This window comes from Thamnophis sirtalis, unplaced genomic scaffold (assembly GCF_051295495.1).
Source record: "Thamnophis sirtalis isolate CommonGarterSnake01/CBP01778 unplaced genomic scaffold, rThaSir2_p1.2 scaffold_8, whole genome shotgun sequence".
Classification (NCBI taxonomy): Eukaryota; Metazoa; Chordata; class Lepidosauria; order Squamata; family Natricidae; genus Thamnophis; species Thamnophis sirtalis.
In genome coordinates this window covers 74,428,306-74,447,085 of record NW_028261388.1, presented here as the reverse complement: position 1 = coordinate 74,447,085, position 18,780 = coordinate 74,428,306, and the positions used below count along the sequence as shown (strand labels likewise).

The following is an 18,780-nucleotide window of genomic DNA, read 5'->3' as shown; positions in this document are numbered from 1 at the left end:
AACCAACTGCACACATTGTCTGAAAATAAAATGTAAAAAGGGAGTAATGGGTTAATAAAAAAAACCAATCCAGAAATAAAATCAAAACATTTGAATTGGGATAACTTTCTAAATAATCCCCTTGTTTCCTTTCTCTAAAGATATTGGTCTGAATTACACATCCCTGAATGACTGAAAAAGGAAGCTGCATCCCTTTTCTGCTAACATAGAACTAACAACAAGCTAGCTTGTGTAGACACAACTGAGTTTACATTTTAGTCAAAAAACATAGATGGGAACAAGAAAAATCTGCAGAAAAGAAAGACAACTGTGGATCAGCAATTAGGAGCAAATGGTATATCATAGTCCCCAAAATTGTCAAATAGTATGAAATTAGTGAATTCTTTTTTTTTTTTTTTTAGGTTCAAAAGTTTTATTTCTTTTAAAACAAACATTTCATCATTCCTCAATCAGTAAGACATCAGAGTCCAAATTTTTTGTGTCAAAATAGTTCTAGTTTACCACCAAATTCTTGTCTAGCCTAATGTATACCCCTCCCTCCCTCCCTCCCAACCCCCCCCCTCCTCCCCCCCCCGACTTCCCAGAACCCATACACGGTATGGATTTTTAACAAACACAGTCTAAAATCTATTGAGAAAAAAGAAATAAAGAAATTAATGACATCTCTACATTGATCTTAGCTTCTTCTTGCTGAGCTAACTTTAAACAATTTAAATCATTTCTGATCTTAAGCATAGGCTAACTGGAATTTCTTGGTCCCGTATTTATTTTGTATATAGTCAATCCATTTTTTCCAGTCTCGTTTATATCTCTCATTTGAGTGATCTTTAAGATATGCCGATATTTTAGCCATCTCGGCTAAGTTTGTGACTTTCAATGTCCATTCTTGAGTTGTAGGCAAATCTTCCTTCTTCCAGTATTGCGCCGAAATTAGTGAATTCTTAAATTCACTAAAATTCTTTGACCTGGGAAATAAAACCATGGGAAGTAGTCATATAAGTGTCCTTGTTGTTTGTGTAGGATTGTGTAAGATGGACACAGTCACTTTAGATTATCAAGAGATGGAGTTTCAAATGTAAGCAGTTGTTCATGATTTTGTGCTTGCCATTTGTGCTGTCTTATATGCAGGTCAAATTGTGACAAAAGAAACCTGCTACGAAGATTTTCAAGTACAAGTTGATGCTTCCTTATGTGACCCTAAGAGCCGACCAGCTACTGGAGCCATCCCTTGCAAAATGCCAGCTTGTCTTCCCAGGTAATAAAATGCACAACAAAGTGTGCATTTCCTCAAAAGTACGTGGCATTGCATGTATCTGTTAAATGAACTCTGTTTGGAATGTGTTTATAATGCGCACTGGCTTCCAGTTTGTTTCCAGGCATGGTTCAAGTCTTGTTCATTAATTATAAGGCTTTGACAAGTGAAGTAGTTCTTGGTGTGATAAGCTTTGGGAAGTCTAGGCTGAAATATAGAAGAGCCGAGGTGGCGCAGTGGTTAGAGTGCAGTACTACAGGCCACTTCAGCTGACTGCTAACTGCAGTTCGGCGGTTCAAATCTCACCGGCTCAGGGTTGACTCAGCCTTCCATCCTTCCGAGGTGGGTAAAATGAGGACCCAGACTGTGGGGGTGATATGCTGACTCTGTCAACCGCTTAGAGAGGGCTGAAAGCCCTATGAAGCGGTATATAAGTTGAACTGCTATTGCTATTGCTATTGCTAAATATATTACCATTTGCAAAACATTTTCTAAAACTTTGGACTGAACATTCATGCCAAAGCTGGCCATGAAGAGCCATAGTGGCACAGTGTTGCAGGCAAACTCTGCCCACAGCCTGGAGTTTGATCCTGACCAGCTCAGGTTTGACTCAGTCTTCTGTCCTTCTGAGAGCAGTTAGATGAGGACCCAGATTGTTGGGGTCAATGTGCAAAATAAGATACCCAGAGAATGCTGTAAAGTGCTATGGGGTGGTATTCCTACTTGCCTTCCTGGACCCTGAAAGGCTTCCTGCTTAGGCTGGAACCTTTTCTGAAGAACAAACTGTTCTTGACTCTGCTGTGGTGCTGTGTGTCCTTTCTATCTTCTTCCTGCTTGTTCTGTAGTTTCATTTTCTATTATTTGGTTCTGACTGGTGTTTATTCCTTGAGTCTTAACAATTTATCCCTTGGCTCTGACCCCAAGTTCATCTTTGAGTTCCCCATCTTCTTCTCAATCAGCTGATTGCCTGTATGTAGGATAGAACCTTTTCACTTAGGTCACCTAAGCTGTTAGTGATAACTTAGGTTGCCCCTTCCCCTGAAGGCCTGTTTGCTCTTACTGTTATCACTTAAATATGCTATGGATCAGTGGTGGGTTTCAAAAATTGTTGGAACCTACTCTGTGGGTGTGGCCTCCTTTGTGGGAGTGGCTTGCCACCCATGTGACCGGATAGGAGTGGCTTGCTTGCCGCCCATGTGACCGGATATGAAATTATGAATTAGTACTTAGGTTGGTCCAAGTAGCTATTCAGAAACTCTGGCATTGAAGAATGCAAGTCTTAAAGCTGTCAAGTTACAAGATCCTTGCACCCCTAACCCTTTAGAAAAAAAACTAGGGGTCTTCAAACCTGACAGCTTTAAGACTTGTGGACTTCAACTCCCAGAATTCCTCCTCCAGTCACGTTGGCTCAGGAACTCTGGCACTTAAGCATGCAAGCCTTAAAGCTGTCAAGTTACAAGACCCTTGCCAGTGGTGGGTTTCAAAAATTTTTGGAACCTCTTCTGTAGGTGTGGCCTGCTTTCCGGGTCTACTGATGGAACCTTTTCTAACCGGTTCAGTAGATTTGATGAACTGGTTCTACCGAATAGGTGCGAACTGGTAGGAACCCAACTCTGCTATGGATAACAAATTAGGTTCTGTCCTATCTTAAATTTTACTTAACGTATCTCTTTAACTTCTCTATCGCTATGGTGTCTTACAGCTTTGCATTGCAATTTATGTTTATTTTATTGGTTCTACTGATTAATGCATTTGTTTTCAATTAACACTCTCTACCTTCTTGCAGTCCCATATAAGAGTATAATGGTAAAAAAAATAATTTAGAGGTTAGCGGGGGTGGGTGGGTTGTTCTTTCCCGACAGTGATGGATTTTGTAACTCAGAATTTTAATAAAGATTACTGATAATTAATACACTAATCATCCATGAATAACAATGAAACCTTTCATTAAAATCTGAATGAACTAAATGTAAGTCATCTAGTATAAATGACCCCAGTCATATCATAAACTGGCTCTTGTGTATACTAGGATGGAGGAAGGTACCCAACCATTCAAGGACATACTATTTCTGATAAGGTGTATCTCAAAGAAGCTGATGTAGATTTTATGAGAGAATTTCAGTACCTGCTATGTATCAAATGAAATAGTGGTTTCAGTAAAATCAAAGATTAATTTCTCGTGCTTAATTCTCCTGCCCATACAGTCTGATAGATTTGACATTCTTTTTTTTTCTCTTTTTTTTGCCAGAGGGGATGGTTTCCATCTCTCCTTTTCTTTGGTAATGAACTAGTCTGGATGTAGATTGTTTTACCTGCATCCCCTTAATGGAATTGTCTCCCTCATTAACTCAATATAGATCAAGAAATGTCATAGAGGAGGAGGAAAGGATAAGAGGAAGAGGAAGGAAGGAAGAAAGAGAGAAGGAGAGGAGGGTGGAAGGGAGAGAAAGAGGGTAGGAAGGGGAAGAGGAAGAGTAGGGGAGAGGTAAGGGAAGAAGGAAGGAGAAGGAGAGGAGGAAGGACGTAGAGAAGGGAGGGAAGAAGGAAGGGAAAGGAAATGAGGGTGGAAGGGAGAGAAAGAGAGATAATAGGAAGGTAAGAGGAAGAGGGGAGGAGAGGCAAGGGAAGAAGAAAGAGGTAAGGAGAGGAGGGTGGAAGGGAGAGGAAGAGGGTAGGAAGGGGAAGAGAGAGAGCAGGAGTAGGGAAGATGGAAGGAGAAGGAGAGGAGGAAGTAAGTAGAGAAGGGAGGGAAGAAGGAAGGGAAAGGAGAGGAGGGTGGAAGGGAGAGAAAGAGAAGGAGAGATAGTAGGAAGGGAAGAGGAAGAGTGAAGGAGAGGCAAGGGAAGAAGAAAGAGGTAAGGAGAGGTGGGTGGAAGGGAGAGAAAGAGGAGAAGAGGGTGGAAGGGAGAGAAAGAGAAGGAGAGAGGGTAGGAAGGGGAAGAGAGAGAGTAGGAGTAGGGGAGAGGTAAGGGAAGAAGGAAGGGGAAGGAGAGGAGGAAGGAAGGAAGTACAGAAGGAAGGGAGGGAGAAAAGAAACGGAAAATAAGGTGTTGTTACAACAGGTGCAAGGGATGGTAAACAAAGCAACCCAAACTGTATATTATAACCTTTTAAATGGAATAACAAAGGTATAAGAATGGCAAAGAAAAAGAATAAACAATATTTTGTTATAAATAGCTAAGTATAAATAAATATAGAATTGTACATAAAAATGGATAACGAATAAGGGGACCATGAATGTAAGACAGAAATGTATAGGAGGGAAAACACTAACTGTAAAGAAACCGATATGGAACTGATGCATGATATATGATGAAACTTCTAGTTCCTATGTTGTTTTAAGTCATGTGTTTGTTTTTGTTGATGTGTTTATGTGTTTAAAATAAAAAATATATAATAGAATTCAAGCCAATGAACTAACATCTGTGGAGTACCAGGTCAAAACTCATGTTAATTTTGTCATTTTGTTGAGAATCTCTAAAGTTATTGTTCCTAAGTTTTATCATTCTCTCCAAGGTACTATGTAAAATAAGGAAATAATACTTAGAATTGTAATGAGGACTGGCACCAGTTTTGATGCTTAACAGCCTCCCATTCTTAGGGTTAGGGTTAGGGGCAATCCAAGGGTGATAGTGGCAGTGGTAGGTAGTGGTGATGACTGAGAGAGGGAGGGGGGGAGGGAGGGAGGGAGGGAGGGAGAGAGAGAGAGAGAGAGGGAGAGAGAGAGAGAGAGAGAGAATCCATGTTCAGGCCTTTCTTCCTTGCCTTGATAACGAGCATGAATCTTTCCATGGGCACGCCCTCAAGCTGGTTCCCCAGTTGCCATTGCCACCGCCATGTTTTTTTTTTTTAGTTCTGCACACGCACAGAACAATTTCCGTTGAAATGCGCATGCATGCGCAGCGCACATCCACTGCGCACATGAGCAAACCAGCAGTAATGCCGGCTGAAACCCAGTGTCCATGTTTCGCTGGTGTACGTTACAATTCCATTCGTGTTTTTAAAGTCACATCATGTAGCAACACCTAACCAGTTTTCACTGTTCACAAAAAAATAAAATAAAAAAGTATTGTTGAACCTTGAATGGTGGTTTTTAATCAAGAAATTCTAAGAATGTGGATAAGATTGGGAAATTGAAAGCAAAATAATCCAGAAAGAAAGTAAAGGCAAGCTATTTTAAAGCTACTTGGAAAAAAGCAACACCCCTTTAAGGGGACTTTTCCTTTATAAGAAATATGACAAGCTATAATTTGAATTCCTATAAAATAAACTGCATAGTCAGAATTAAGTGTTTTGCTGTGGCATTTTCTGAGGGATACAATTTGGCTCCATCAATACTGGGATTAAAGAAAACTCTTAAAACCTCGTTAACCTTTGGGGTGATGTATCATAAGTCTGTTTTCTCTAGTAGTTTAACAGTGTTTTTCTTCTTCTTCTGCATAAGACTTGCTATTTTATTCTTGCTTGTTATTGTTATTTTATTGTATGTGTGTGTGTGCATAACAGCTCTGAGTAGGAATTTATGTGTGTGTGTGTGTGTATTACAAACAAATTTATTTGTATCTATCTATCTATCTATCTATCTATCTATCTATCTATCTATATCTATATCTATATCTATATCTATATCTATATCTATATCTATATCATCTATCTATCTATCTATCTATCTATCTATCTATCTATCTATATATATATATATATATATATATATATATATAACAAATAAACAATCCCTTTCAAGAGCGGTTAACATTTCTGTTTAATGTTTTAATTTTTTTAAAAAAAATTTAGGCATTCAGACTAGTTGTGAAGAGCTTTCTAATTTCATTCAGTCTGAATCATCATAGCAAAACAGCTATTTAGTTGCAACACATTCCAGAAATACACAAGCAGTTATTTTATGGTTCCTTATGCAGATATAGTGGGTTACCTCATTTATATGTCGTCTGTCAAGTTAAAAGAGACATTGCTATATCGTCTGGAACCTCCAGACATCATTTTGTATGTTGTGCATAAGATATTTTAGAATTCATGGCCACAAATTCCAAAGTTGGCTGTTATCCCAGTTTTGAGCATTTAAACTAACTGAGCTAACACATTAAATTTATAAATATTAAGATTTACACTAGCTAGGCTTAAGCCAGTTATTTAGTTGTTTAGCATGCCCCCAAAATTGTCTACCATAAACATTTATGTTATGTTCTCCTCATATAACATTACAAGCTGAAGATAGAGTTCCAATTAAATCCATTAGTGCTGCTGCTGTTGTTGCTTCTGCTGCATGATTGACAGCTCCAAAAACATGCATTCATTCCAGAACTTTCTTGGGTCACTTCTGTGTTGCCCAGTGTATATTTTGTAGCCCAATTTTAACTTATGTTCATTTAAAAAGTTCCACTTTCTCCTGCCCCGATTGAGGCACGATTTCATCACGTCTTAATTCTTCCTGAGAACTCCTTTCTTTCTTACTGACAGTTATCACCATAGAGACCATCACAGGAAGAGGAACCAGAACATCACTCTCTCCTAGCTGGACCTGGCTTCAGTGAGGAACTCCTCCATTTCTATTACATGAAGGATTGTAATAGAAAAGGATGAAAAAAAAACCTTGTTCTGAATGTGTGCATTAGAATATATTGCTAATTTGGTAGAAAGTATTTTAATATTGCTCTTCATCTCACAGCAGAAGGGAATTAAATTAATTTTAAAATGTGTGAAAATGAGCTTAATAAATCCATATTAGGATGCAGCAGTAAAAGGCAAATATGAACACTGTAATAATTAAAACTTTTCAAACGCTTAAGCAACAAAGTTGAACTCCCTCCCTCCAAATGTCAGTGCTAGTTGTATCCCAGCATGGTGGGTAGGGCAAGATGTCAACCAGAGTTTCCAATCAAAGCTTCATTGAACTGGCATCACACCTTGTATCAAAGTGGCAGGCCTTAATCATAATGTCACAACCACAATTTTTCTTCCTTTGTCTACCTGCCACCCCTGGTGGGTACTGTTGGCTGAGCTCAACTCCTGGTGCATTAAAAAAAAACATGCCTGTTCTGATTTCTTGATGGGGGTGGTTTGTCATTGTGCCTTCTAGGCTGTTTGGAATACCCAGTAGTTTAAGCTACTGTCCTCACTATCTCTGATCTTTGGAGAAAAGCTTTCCCTGATCATTTTAAATCTGAGAAAGGCTGAAAGAGCTGAGCTCCTTCAGAAATGTGGGACTCGGGTTATTTAAGGCAATGACGGTATGTGACACGCATCAGCTTCTCTAATTAGAATGGTGTGAGAACATAAATAATTGGAGTCAAACTATATCACTTCTTCAGCAAACTAAGCTAGACCGATGGAAGTCATTCCCAGCCACCAAGGCTACTTACTAAGGTCTCAGATGGCAAAACTAAGTCAAGGTATTCTGGGAAAGTGCATCTCCATCTGGAATAGGTTGAAGTCCAAATTTAGATATAAGAATCTCTCATTCAGACAACAAGGATTCAGCATTAGTTTATTGTCTGAATTTAGGCCATTAAATCTAGTCACTGGTGGGGGCACCAATGATCAACATATCTGATTTAGGAAAAAAGATGAAAATAATTTTCTCAGCTTCTTTTCAATGTCATAATCCTTTAATTCTTTTATCATCCAGCAATTCAGCCAGTTTCTTCATTCTGCAATTTTGTTAATTGGGATTTTTTTTTAAAAAAAATATTCTGATCTTCAAATGGTATTAAACCTATACATTTCAGAGTTCTTTTTCTGCATCCTTTATTGTAACTTTGCAATTCTTTTGTACAACTGTGGAGAAGTTTTTCTCTAATAAGTTCCTTGAAGCTGATGACTTTCTTGGATATTTTTTTCATTGTATACTAGCTGAATATGTATTACTGTGTTTTTCAACACACACACACACACCGCACACCACACACACCAGTGGTGGGTTTCAAAAAAATTTGGAAGCTACTCTGTGGGTGTGGCCTCCTTTTTGGGAGTGGCTTGCCAACCATGTGACCTGGTGGGAGTGGCTTGCCGGCAATGTGTCCTCCCTCCCTCTCTCTCTCTCTCTCTCTCTCTCTCTCTCTCTCCTTCCTTCCTTTTGTTTCTCTGTCCCTTTTTTCTTTTTTTCTTTCAACTCTCTCTTTTTCTTTCTTTTTTCTTTTTTTCTTTATTTATTTCTTCCTTTCTTTCTCTTTCTCTCTCTCTCTCTGTGTGTGTCAGTGTGTGTGTGTGTGTGTGTGTGTGTGTGTGTGTGTGTGGCAGTGGCGGGTTTCAAAAAGTTTTGGAACCTCTTCTGTAGGTGTGGCCTGCTTTCCAGGTCCACTAGTTAGCAATAGTTAGGCTTATATACCGCTTCATAGGCCTTTCAGGCCTCTCTAAGCGGTTTACAGAGAGTCAGCATATTGCCCCCAACAACAATCTGGGTCCTCATTTTACCCACCTCAGAAGGATGGAAGGCTGAGTCAACCATGAGCCTGGTGGGATTTGAACAGCCAAACTGCTGAACTGCAGTCAGCTGAAGTAGCCTGCAGTGCTGCATTTAACCACTGCACCACCTCGGTCCACTAGTGGAACCTCTTCTAACCGGTTCAGTAGGTTTGACGAACCGGTTCTACCGAATAGGTGTGAACTGCTGGAACCAACCTATGACACACACACACACACACACACACACACACACACACAAACACAAACACACACACACAGAGAGAGAGAGAGAGAGAGAGAGAGAGAGAGAGAGAGAGAATTTTTCTAAAAATGTCTAATTTATCAGGTTGTTTGGCTCTAAGCCAAAATAAGCATAATGTTTTAACTTACTGATACACCATAGATTTCATAGAAGGAAGGTATATCCAAGTATTCCATTGCATTCTCCAGGCCCAGATAGAGCATGGTGCATTTTTTTCTGACTGCTCCATGTTTCTTCCACCACGTCAATCTATTTCAAGGCTAATCTTAGGATTTCATTAAAAAACAAATATAATCATGTAGATCCTATTAATTTCAATTCATTTTCTTTCTTTTTTTTAGTAAATATGCATATGGGTTTAGAATCACCATAAAGTCTAATAATCGGAAACTCTTTATTAATATGGGTCCTAAAAATCACTTAAATACAGTACCCCCTTTTCCTCTTATGTTCAGCACACAGATGTCTCATAGCTTGATTAGCAACTTGTAAGTGAGCGTTATTATAAAGCATTATTATAATGCTTCTGAAGATTGATGCCAACATTCTGATTGGATGTTAGTACATTCATATACAGTTTATTTAAAACATAGCATTGTGTTTGAATCTCCCTCTATTGAAGAATTTACTAGCATTCCCAAATCTTGTTTTTAAAAAGGATAAAGATGTTGAGATTAATGAAATGAAACAAAGAGCCTAGACCTATGATTTGGATAGCCTTGACTTGAGCCCAAAATTTATATTGCTAAGTTATTTGTTAAGTGACCTTCGCCCCATTTATGATCTTTCTCGCTAAGTCAGTGTTTCTCAACCTTGGTGACTTTAAGTCCTATGGACTTCAACTCCCAGAATCCCCCAGCCAGCATAGCTGGCTGGGGAATTCTGGGAGTTGAAGTCCACAGGACTTAAAGTCGCCAAGGTTGAGAAACACTGTGCTAAGTGAATCACTGCAGGGGTTAAGTTAGTAACCCAGTTGTTAAATGAATCGGGCTTCCCCATTGGCTTTGCTTGTCAGGTGACGAAAGATGATCACATGACCCTGGAACACTGTAACTGTCATAAATATGAATTCATTGTCAAGGATTTGAATTTTGATGCTGCAACAGTCGTAAATATGAAAAACAGTAATAAGTCAATCACTGCAGGGGTTAAGTTAGTAACACAGTTGTTAAATGAATCTAGCTTCCCCATTGGCTTTGCTTGTCAGGTGACAAAAGATGATCACATGACCCTGGAACACTGTAACTCTCATAAATATGAATTCATTGTCAAGGATTTGAATTTTGATGCTGCAACGGTCGTAAATATGAAAAACAGTAATAAGTCAATCACTGCAGGGGTTAAGTTAGTAACACAGTTGTTAAATAGCAATAGCAATAGCAGTTAGACTTATATATCGCTTCATAGGGCTTTCAGCCCTCTCTAAGCGGTTTACAGAGTCAGCATATCGCCCCCACAGTCTGGGTCCTCATTTTACCCACCTCGGAAGGATGGAAGGCTGAGTCAACCTTGAGCCGGTGAGATTTGAACCGCTGAACTGCAGATAGCAGTCAGTTGAAGTGGCCTGCAGTACTGCACCCTAACCACTGCGCCACCTTGGCTCTATGAATCTGGCTTCCCCATTGGCTTTGCTTGTCAGGTGACAAAAGATGATCACATGACCCTGGAACACTGTAACTGTCATATATATGAATTATTTGTCAAGGGTTTGAATTTTGATGCTGCAACGGTCGTAAATATGAAAAACAGTAATAAGTCATTTTTTTCACTGCCATTGCAGCTTTGAGTGGCCACTAAGCAAACTGTCGTAATTCGAGGTCTGCCTGTACTCTGTGAGGTTTTCTATAGCAACATGAGTCCAATGACCTCTTCGATTTACAGCCTGAGTGGAAAACTGAGGTTGCAAGACTGCTTGGAGCCTTCAAAGCTGTGAATCTTCAGAGACCCCCAACACATTTTTTTAGCAAACTCTAACTTTTACTACTCTAGAAAAGGGGGAAAGAGTCAATGCATAATTAGTAAGTAATCATGGCATAGCATTTAGTTTTCATCCTGGCATGAAGTCAAGTATAGGCCTTGAAAGAGAAGCACACTACTTTCCAGGGATGTGCAGTCACTAGAGGCAGGGGAGGCGTGGCCTAACCAGTCATGAGGAAAAGGAATTTTAAAGAATTTTTTTAAAAATAATTAAAGCCAAGGTAGTTGCTACCAGATTCACAGTGACTTGGAACAGTGCTTTGTGTTAACCATAGGAGGAGGCCAGAGAAATAGGGGCCTCCTGTCCATAAGGAATTTTTTGCCTTTTAAGAGATAACCAAGGGTTAAAATGCGAAGAATTCCTTATGCAAATGAGGCACGTATTCTGTCGCCTCCTGTAGAGGGCATCATTTTTAGAGGCTTTTTAGAGTTCTCTGGGAGCAACTAGCTCAGTCTGACAGAGCTCTGGCCTTTCATGAGGGGAGGGCAGGGCAGGGCAGGCAGAAGAAGAGTTGAAATCCTCTCTGAAACAGCTGGAAAAGGTGCGTGTGTGGGGAGGGGGGAGGAATTCAAAAAGTTTGATTGGAAGGCGGCAGGGGAAGGAGGGGCTATGGCAGAGGAGCTGCTTTCAAACCTTTGGAAAATATATCCAATCCAACTTCTGTGTTTGTTTGAGAGTGAGTGAGGGAGAGAGGGAGGAAGGAGGGGGAGGGAGAAGAAAAAAAATGGGAAAACTTATTTTGCAAGGGGGAAAAAATGCTGTCGCTTTAAATCAGAACTGAGCATGCCTGGCTGTGGAATTCTGGGAGTTGAAGTCCACAAGTCTAAAAAGTGCCTCACCAGCCCTAAAGCTGACCGCACGTCACTGCTACTTTCTCTACTTAGATAATTTAATTGGTGACAAAGTTTGCATTATAAGAATTCCTTATGTTGTCCTCATAAATTGAATGATGGCTTTCTCTTGTGTATCTCAACATTTCCCAACATTTTCTAGCCACTATTATAAGTTGTGGGGACGGGGGGGAGGTTCAGGGGTCCAGAATGAACAGCAGTCATATAAAGCTGTGCCTGTCAGTCCTCATTCACATTTGAATGTCCCATCAACAATCATTTTAAAAACATATTTAAAGTGTAATCAAAGACGGATGAGTGGAACAACGGGAGGGAGCAATGAAGGCTTGCTTGTTTCTTCTGTCCGATATACATAAATGCTAACAGTTCCAATCCTAGGGTTTAATTTATTACTGTAACCCACAAAATACAGCGTGTTGATAGGGACTAATAGAGCCTTCACATGCTTTATCAAGTGCACAAGCAGCTACCCATTATAGGGTACAAATGACACAAGCTGTTAAAATTAAAAAGGAACTGTGAAGAATCCAGAATTTTGATGGGAATGTTTTAGATCACTCATTGAGGGCTTGGGTTACTGTTCCAGGAGTCTGTCTTTCCATGCTCTTTGCCAATCACCTGTCATCAACCCCTAGTCTTTTCCATGCCAAGGTTTGATATCGGGCAGTAACTTGGGAAAAGAGAAAAGAGCATTCTGGGGGATTCTGAAACCTGCCCCTAAGGTCAGTAAGTTAAACATCTGTTCAAACAGAAGAACTGGGGAAAATGTGACGGAAGTGTATCTTCTATTTTTTTCCTGCAATTGCATATTCATTCTTTTACACAGCAGCAAAAGGAGAATATGGATTAGACTGCTACAGATAGTGAAATAAATCTGTACCCTGGTAAATTAACTTACCAATATATGATGAAAGCCCTGTCAACACTGAATTATAAGTTAGTCCTCCACTTACAACAGTTCATTTAGTGACCTGTTGTGGCCCAACAGGAGCCGTTGGAGCTGCCACCAGACTCTGACAGCGAGGGGCCCTATGAGTCGGCTTTGGAGGATGTGGAGGACCCTGGACAGGGTTCCGATTCCGAGCAGAGTGCAGAGAGGCTGGTTGGCCACCAGGTGGCGCCTGAGCCTTGGACCAGTGGGGAGGAGCCAAGGGAGTTGTTCCTGGATGCCTGGCACCAGAGAGCTAATAAGCGTAAGGAACAGTTGCGCAGTTACAGGAGATAATTGCACTCAGCTGGTGGTAATTAGGCTCCTCTCAAGACTATAAAAGGAATGCTTGTGCACACACACCTTTTGCAGGAGTCAACGTCATTCTTAACGGTGGAGAAGCTGTTATCTGTCGAAGTCTGAGTTGCTGCCAAGGTTCTTATCTGTTTGTTATGCTTGGCTTTCAGCCACCGAGGTTTTGGTTTCTTGCTAATAAAGTGCTGTGACATTCCAGTTAAGCTTGTCTCGGCATTCGTTACTGGATGGAGAAGGGGGTCAGAACAGTGACCATTCAAAGTTACAACAGCACTGAAAAAAGTGACTTATGACCGTTTTCCACACTTACAACCGTTGCAGCATTCCCATGGTCATGTGATCAAAATTTGGATGCTTGGCAGCTGACTCATATTTATGACGGTTGCAGTGTCCCGGGGTCATGTGATCACCCTTTGCAACATTTTGATGAGCAAAGTAAATGGGGAAGCCAGATTCACTTAACCATTTTACTAATTTAACAACTGCAGTGATTCACTTAATAATTGTGGCAAGAATGGTCATAAAATGGGACAAAACTCACTTAACAAATGTCTTCATTAGAAAAAAAAATGTTGGGTTCCATTGTGGTCATAAGGACTATCTGTATTTCTCCTGTAGCAAGATTAGGATGAGGCACAAACAATGCAATCTATATTTTGTTTCTATCATCTTGTATTTGAAATCACTAATAGAAAAGCAACAATATTTCATATTTTAAGAAATATTATGGGTGTGTGGAACAGAAATACCTTGGGTTTTTTTTTTCAACTAGGAGGTACAATCTCCTTCAAGCCAAGCTCAGCTCTGGAGTGCTGCATGGACACATTCTTCTGGTTTTATTGAAAACAATACAGAAGGGTTTTTCTATTGTCTTTTCTGGAATTGTATTTTCAAACTCCCAACTTAAGCTATAAACTTTGCGTTTTCTGATAGTCTTCCACTCACATACTTACCAGGTTCAACCCTGCTTAGCTTTCAGAGTAGGCCAGGTTAGCCATTTGCTGCCATCTGCTGAGACATGCTTTCAATCACTGCACTGCATATAATCATCCAGTGAGTTCATATATAAAACTGGCTCAATGAGGCTCTCAGATCTTGCTCTTAATTGCGTACACATTGTCATTCATTGTGCTAAAGTTTCTGAACATATGGTGATTGCTATTATACTCTAATTATTGTCAAAAACTTTCCTGCTTGCCGAAAAAGCCTAAATTAAAAAATCAGTAGGGGCAAAATGAATGATTTAAACCAAATCACATTGATTTCCCTTTGTAGAATCGTTGCCATACATTAATTTGCAACAGGCATTTCAGAATCTCAGATTTGTGTTTAGAAAAGTGACATATTTCCATCATTAAAGAGTAATAATCTCTATCCGCTGTATTCTTTTCTTCTTTTTCATTCTTCTTTTTCCACACTCTCCAAATTATATGATGTGAGTGAGTATTGAAACAATGGAAATTTAAACACAATCTGAAATAACACCTGAGGTTTCCGGTTTCATGAACTTATGGAATATACTTATGGAATAATAACCTTCTGACCAGCAAAATCAATGGGAAAGCCAGAATCATTTAACAACGGTATTACTAACTTAACAACTGCAGTGAGTCACTGTGGCAAGAAAGGTTCAAAACTCACTTAACAAGTCCCTTGCTTAGCAAGAGAAATTTTGGGCTCAATTTATGTGGTCATAAATCGAGCTCTTAAATGTTTGGAGGAAAGCTGTGGTTTAGTGTGATTCTTACAAATAAATCAAATTCTCCTTCTACTGGGTTAGACAAGCTAGTCACATCTAAGAGCCGAGGTGGCGCAGTGGTTAGGGTGCAGTATTACAGGCCACTTGGGCTGACTGTTATCTGCAGTTCAGCGGTTCTAATCTCACCAGCTCAAGGTTGACTCAGCCTTCCATCCTTCCGAGGTGGGTGAAATGAGGACCCAGACTGTGGGGGCGATATGCTGACTCTGTAAACCGCTTAGAGAGGGCTGAAAGCCTTATGAAGCGGCATATAAGTCTAACTGCTATTGCTATCTGCAAGTGCAAACTGTGTTTTTTTATTAACCCTCTTCTAGCTGGTCTGTTGGGAACTGGAGTGGGTGCAGCTTGTCTTGTGGAGGAGGAGAGAGGTTTCGGGATGTTCACTGCATACAGAGAATTCAGTACGAACCAGAAAGGGTATCAGACTCCCTTTGTCATATCCCCGCCCCAGTCACCAGGGAGCTGTGTAACACTCAAAGATGTCCACCTACGTGGAGCACCGGGCCGTGGTCTGAGGTACATTAAATTCACACTTGTATACTTCAGAATTACATCCAACAGATGAATAAATAACTACATGTGTTTCAGGGTAACTTTGTTTTTTTGGATAAGAATGTGTAACAGACCTTCTGAAACTCATTTTTGCCAGTCATACTTTGGTAGAGTTGAATATCAGTCTACTGGAAGTGGGCAAAGAGGGGTCTTCCCCCCCCACCACCACCAGTATAAGAGAGAGAGAGTTCAGGGAAAGTTATATGGGAATTAATTACTGGAAATGTAGTTTGCCATTAGATATTGCACACATCTAAGTCACCTGAAACTTTTAACACCAATTAAAATATAATACACTTTAGATCAGGGGTAGTCAACCTTTTTATACCTACCGCCCACTTTTGTATCTCTGTTAGTAGTAAAATTTTCTAACCGCCCACCGGTTCCACAGTAACGGTGATTTATAAAGTAGGGAAGTTTATAAAATTTATAAAACAGAGTTACAGCAAACCCCTACCGCCCACCATGAAAGCTGGAACGCCCACTAGTGGGCGATAGGGACCAGGTTGACTACCACTGCTTTAGATAAAACGGTTCCACCACAAAACCGCGTTCGACTAAAGCGCGCTCAACGAAACCGCGTAGCTGACATCATCACAAGGCGACAACAGCGCGGAGACAGAAGCATGCTGTAAACGCTAAACCTAAAATTAACCCCTAAACCTAAACCTAACCCCCCTAAACCTAATCCTAAACCTAACCCTAAACCTAACCCTTAATCTAACCCTAAACCTAACCCTAAACCTAATCCTAACCCTTAACCTAACCCTCAACCTAACCCTTAACCTAACCCTAAACCTAACCCTAAACCTAACCCTTACCTTAGCTTGAATCGGCTTGCTTTCAAAGCGCTATTTAAAGCGCCCTTCTTTCTCCGCGCTCGCTGTTGTTGCCCTGTTGATGACATCAGCGACGCGGTTTAATCAGGCGCGCTTTAGTCGAGCGCAGTTTTGTCGTGCCACGAGATAAAACTGCCCCTACATTCTGCTATGATCAGTAGGGTGGATTTAATTCCAGTAAGTTTTTAATTTTTTTTATTTAAAGTAAGCATTTTTCAGTTTAAAAGAAATCAGACTAAGAAATAAGAATTAGTATTATTTACATTTATGTGCCGTAATATAAATTTAGAAATAACGCAGAAAGGTTCATCGTCCCTATGCCATGCTTGCCCACATTCCTTCCATATGATGCTGGACTAAATGGGCATTTGATTCTTCTTCAATTCTTTTCTACATATGCTGAGAGGGTAAGAATATTCTTCTGGAAAAAGCAAAGTACATTAAGACACCCTAAACTGCTACATATTTTGTTTACTTCAAATTCTTTTCTCCTACTTTTGAGAAACATTTTGCTATCACGTTCATTGTCCATTCTACACTTCCAGTGCTCTCGAACCTGTGGGAAAGGCTGGAGGAAAAGAACCGTTCTGTGCAAAAGCTTCTCTTCCTCTCGCTGGGATCAAATTCTATCAGATGTTGCTTGTGCTGCAGAACTGAAACCAAAGATGCAAGAAACCTGTCTCCTGAAACGATGCTATAAAAATAAGAAACTTCAATGGTTTGTGTCCGCATGGACAGAGGTGAGAAAACTTTTTTTAAAAAAAATATATATGAATATACAATCTCTTCCACTCATGAGAAGATAACTATGAAGTCCTTGGTACTCTTGAACTTGGTTTGTTCCGTGCAGAAATTTCATTATCCAAATAGGTAACAGTTCAATCCTGAAGTATGCATACTCTCTTCTATTAGAACAGGAATGTATTTTTTATCTCATATTTGTTTTAATTTTTACATCCGGAAAACCCTGTCCAAGGGAGGGTTTTACCCATTAATGCTAAGCAACACTCCTATTTCCATCTCACTAGGTGTCAACCTGGTTCCACCACAAAACCGCGGTAGACAAAAGCGCGCTCGACGAAAGCGCGTATGTGACGTCATCACAGCGCGACGAAAACATCGCGCTGTGATCGATAAATGTAAAAATAAAGCGAAAACCTTACCCTAACCCCCCCAAACCTAACCCTAAACCTAACCCTAAATCTAACCCTTAACCTAACCCTAAATCTAACCCTAAACCTAACCCTTAACCTAACGCTAAACCTAACGCTAACCCTTAACCTAACGCTAAACGTAACCCTAACGCTCTAAACCTAACCCTAACCCTTAACCTAACCCTAACCCTAACCCTAACCCTAATCCTAACCCTAACCCTAACCCTAAACCTAACCCTTACCTTTATGTGAATCTGCTTGCTTTAATTTTATTTTTATTTCAATTTTTAATTTTAATGACGCTGTGATGACGTCAAATGCGCGCTTTCGTCGAGCGCGCTTTTGTGGACCGCGGTTTTGACGGGTCACGGTCAACCTTGCTTGAATCTTTTCACTAACTTTCAGTGAAGCTTGCTTGTTATTGCAACATTTTGTAAATGCAATTGTGGGCTTGCATGAGTGGTGGGCCGTTCCCATCTCTCCCCCATCCCCATTGGGCCACCAAGCCATAAAACTTGGGCACTGCTGGCCTATGGTATTTAAACATAGCATGTCCCCAGGTTAAGATTGCCCTGGTTCAGAATGACCCAATTAAGCCTATTGTAGCAAAATTGTTAAATACATAATGGTTCAAGTTGATTACACAATACTTACATAGTCTTGTGACATAATATTGTTCCCTCTTGTATACAAATCTGACTTATGGACAGACCTCGGGAATGGATCTTGTTGTTAAACTGGGGACTATCTGTACTTAGGAATCTACTTTGCCCACTGTAGGAAGATATTAAGCATATGCCATTTCAGTACATACCCAGAAGTCTTCAAATACAACAATAAATTTCAGCAGATGTAATAATAGCAGTTTGCTTCCAGCTGCTGCCAAACCAGAGGTGGGTTGCTCCCAGTTCGGCCTAGATTGGGCCGCAAACTGGTATTAGCGGCAGCGGGAGGCACCCAAACTGGTAGTAAAAAATAATAATTGGCAACCCATCACTGTGTCAAATTGTTTAGAGCAAAGTGCTGAGCCTCCCATTATATGGAGCACAACTCTGTCTCTAAAAAGAGTTGAACTCTGGAAATGATACAATCCAAAGTTTTAAGAAACTTGCTCTATAATCTTCTTTGTACGCCTATTATCCTTCTGTGTTTGGAACTTGGTTTTACCTCTACTGAGAAACAAAAAGTGCCAGATATTATGACCCATATATATAATGGCTGTAGAATAGGGGGAAAAATGGATGAACAGCTGGAATGGAGTATATTAGAAGGGGATGTGTTGTTTGGAACACATAATCCCTGTTAAGTGAATTGAAATATAACCTATTGAGTTTGTAATCACTCTGAGGTTGCCCATATCGATTCACCCACGTAACACCTATCCTCCGCGAGCTGCACTGGCTGCCTGTTGGTCTCCGGATTCGCTTCAAGGTGCTAGTTGTCACCTACAAAGCCCTTCATGGTATTG

The 18,780-nt window shown here is 40.2% G+C and overlaps 1 protein-coding gene and 1 long non-coding RNA gene across 2 annotated transcripts in view; one reads left to right on the top strand and one right to left on the bottom strand.

Moving 5' to 3' along the window:
- The window catches only part of LOC148044493 (uncharacterized), a 1,189,713-nt gene that overhangs the window by 163,988 nt on the left and 1,006,945 nt on the right, over positions 1-18,780 (bottom strand). The gene's annotated exons all lie outside the window — the stretch shown is intronic.
- The window catches only part of ADAMTS16 (ADAM metallopeptidase with thrombospondin type 1 motif 16), a 118,477-nt gene that overhangs the window by 80,642 nt on the left and 19,055 nt on the right, over positions 1-18,780 (top strand). The window contains exons 18-20 of the mRNA XM_087721921.1: positions 1,129-1,255; positions 15,082-15,283; positions 16,704-16,898. Coding sequence (XP_087578047.1) covers positions 1,129-1,255; positions 15,082-15,283; positions 16,704-16,898 — 524 coding nt within the window. The remainder of the gene's footprint in view (positions 1-1,128; positions 1,256-15,081; positions 15,284-16,703; positions 16,899-18,780) is intronic.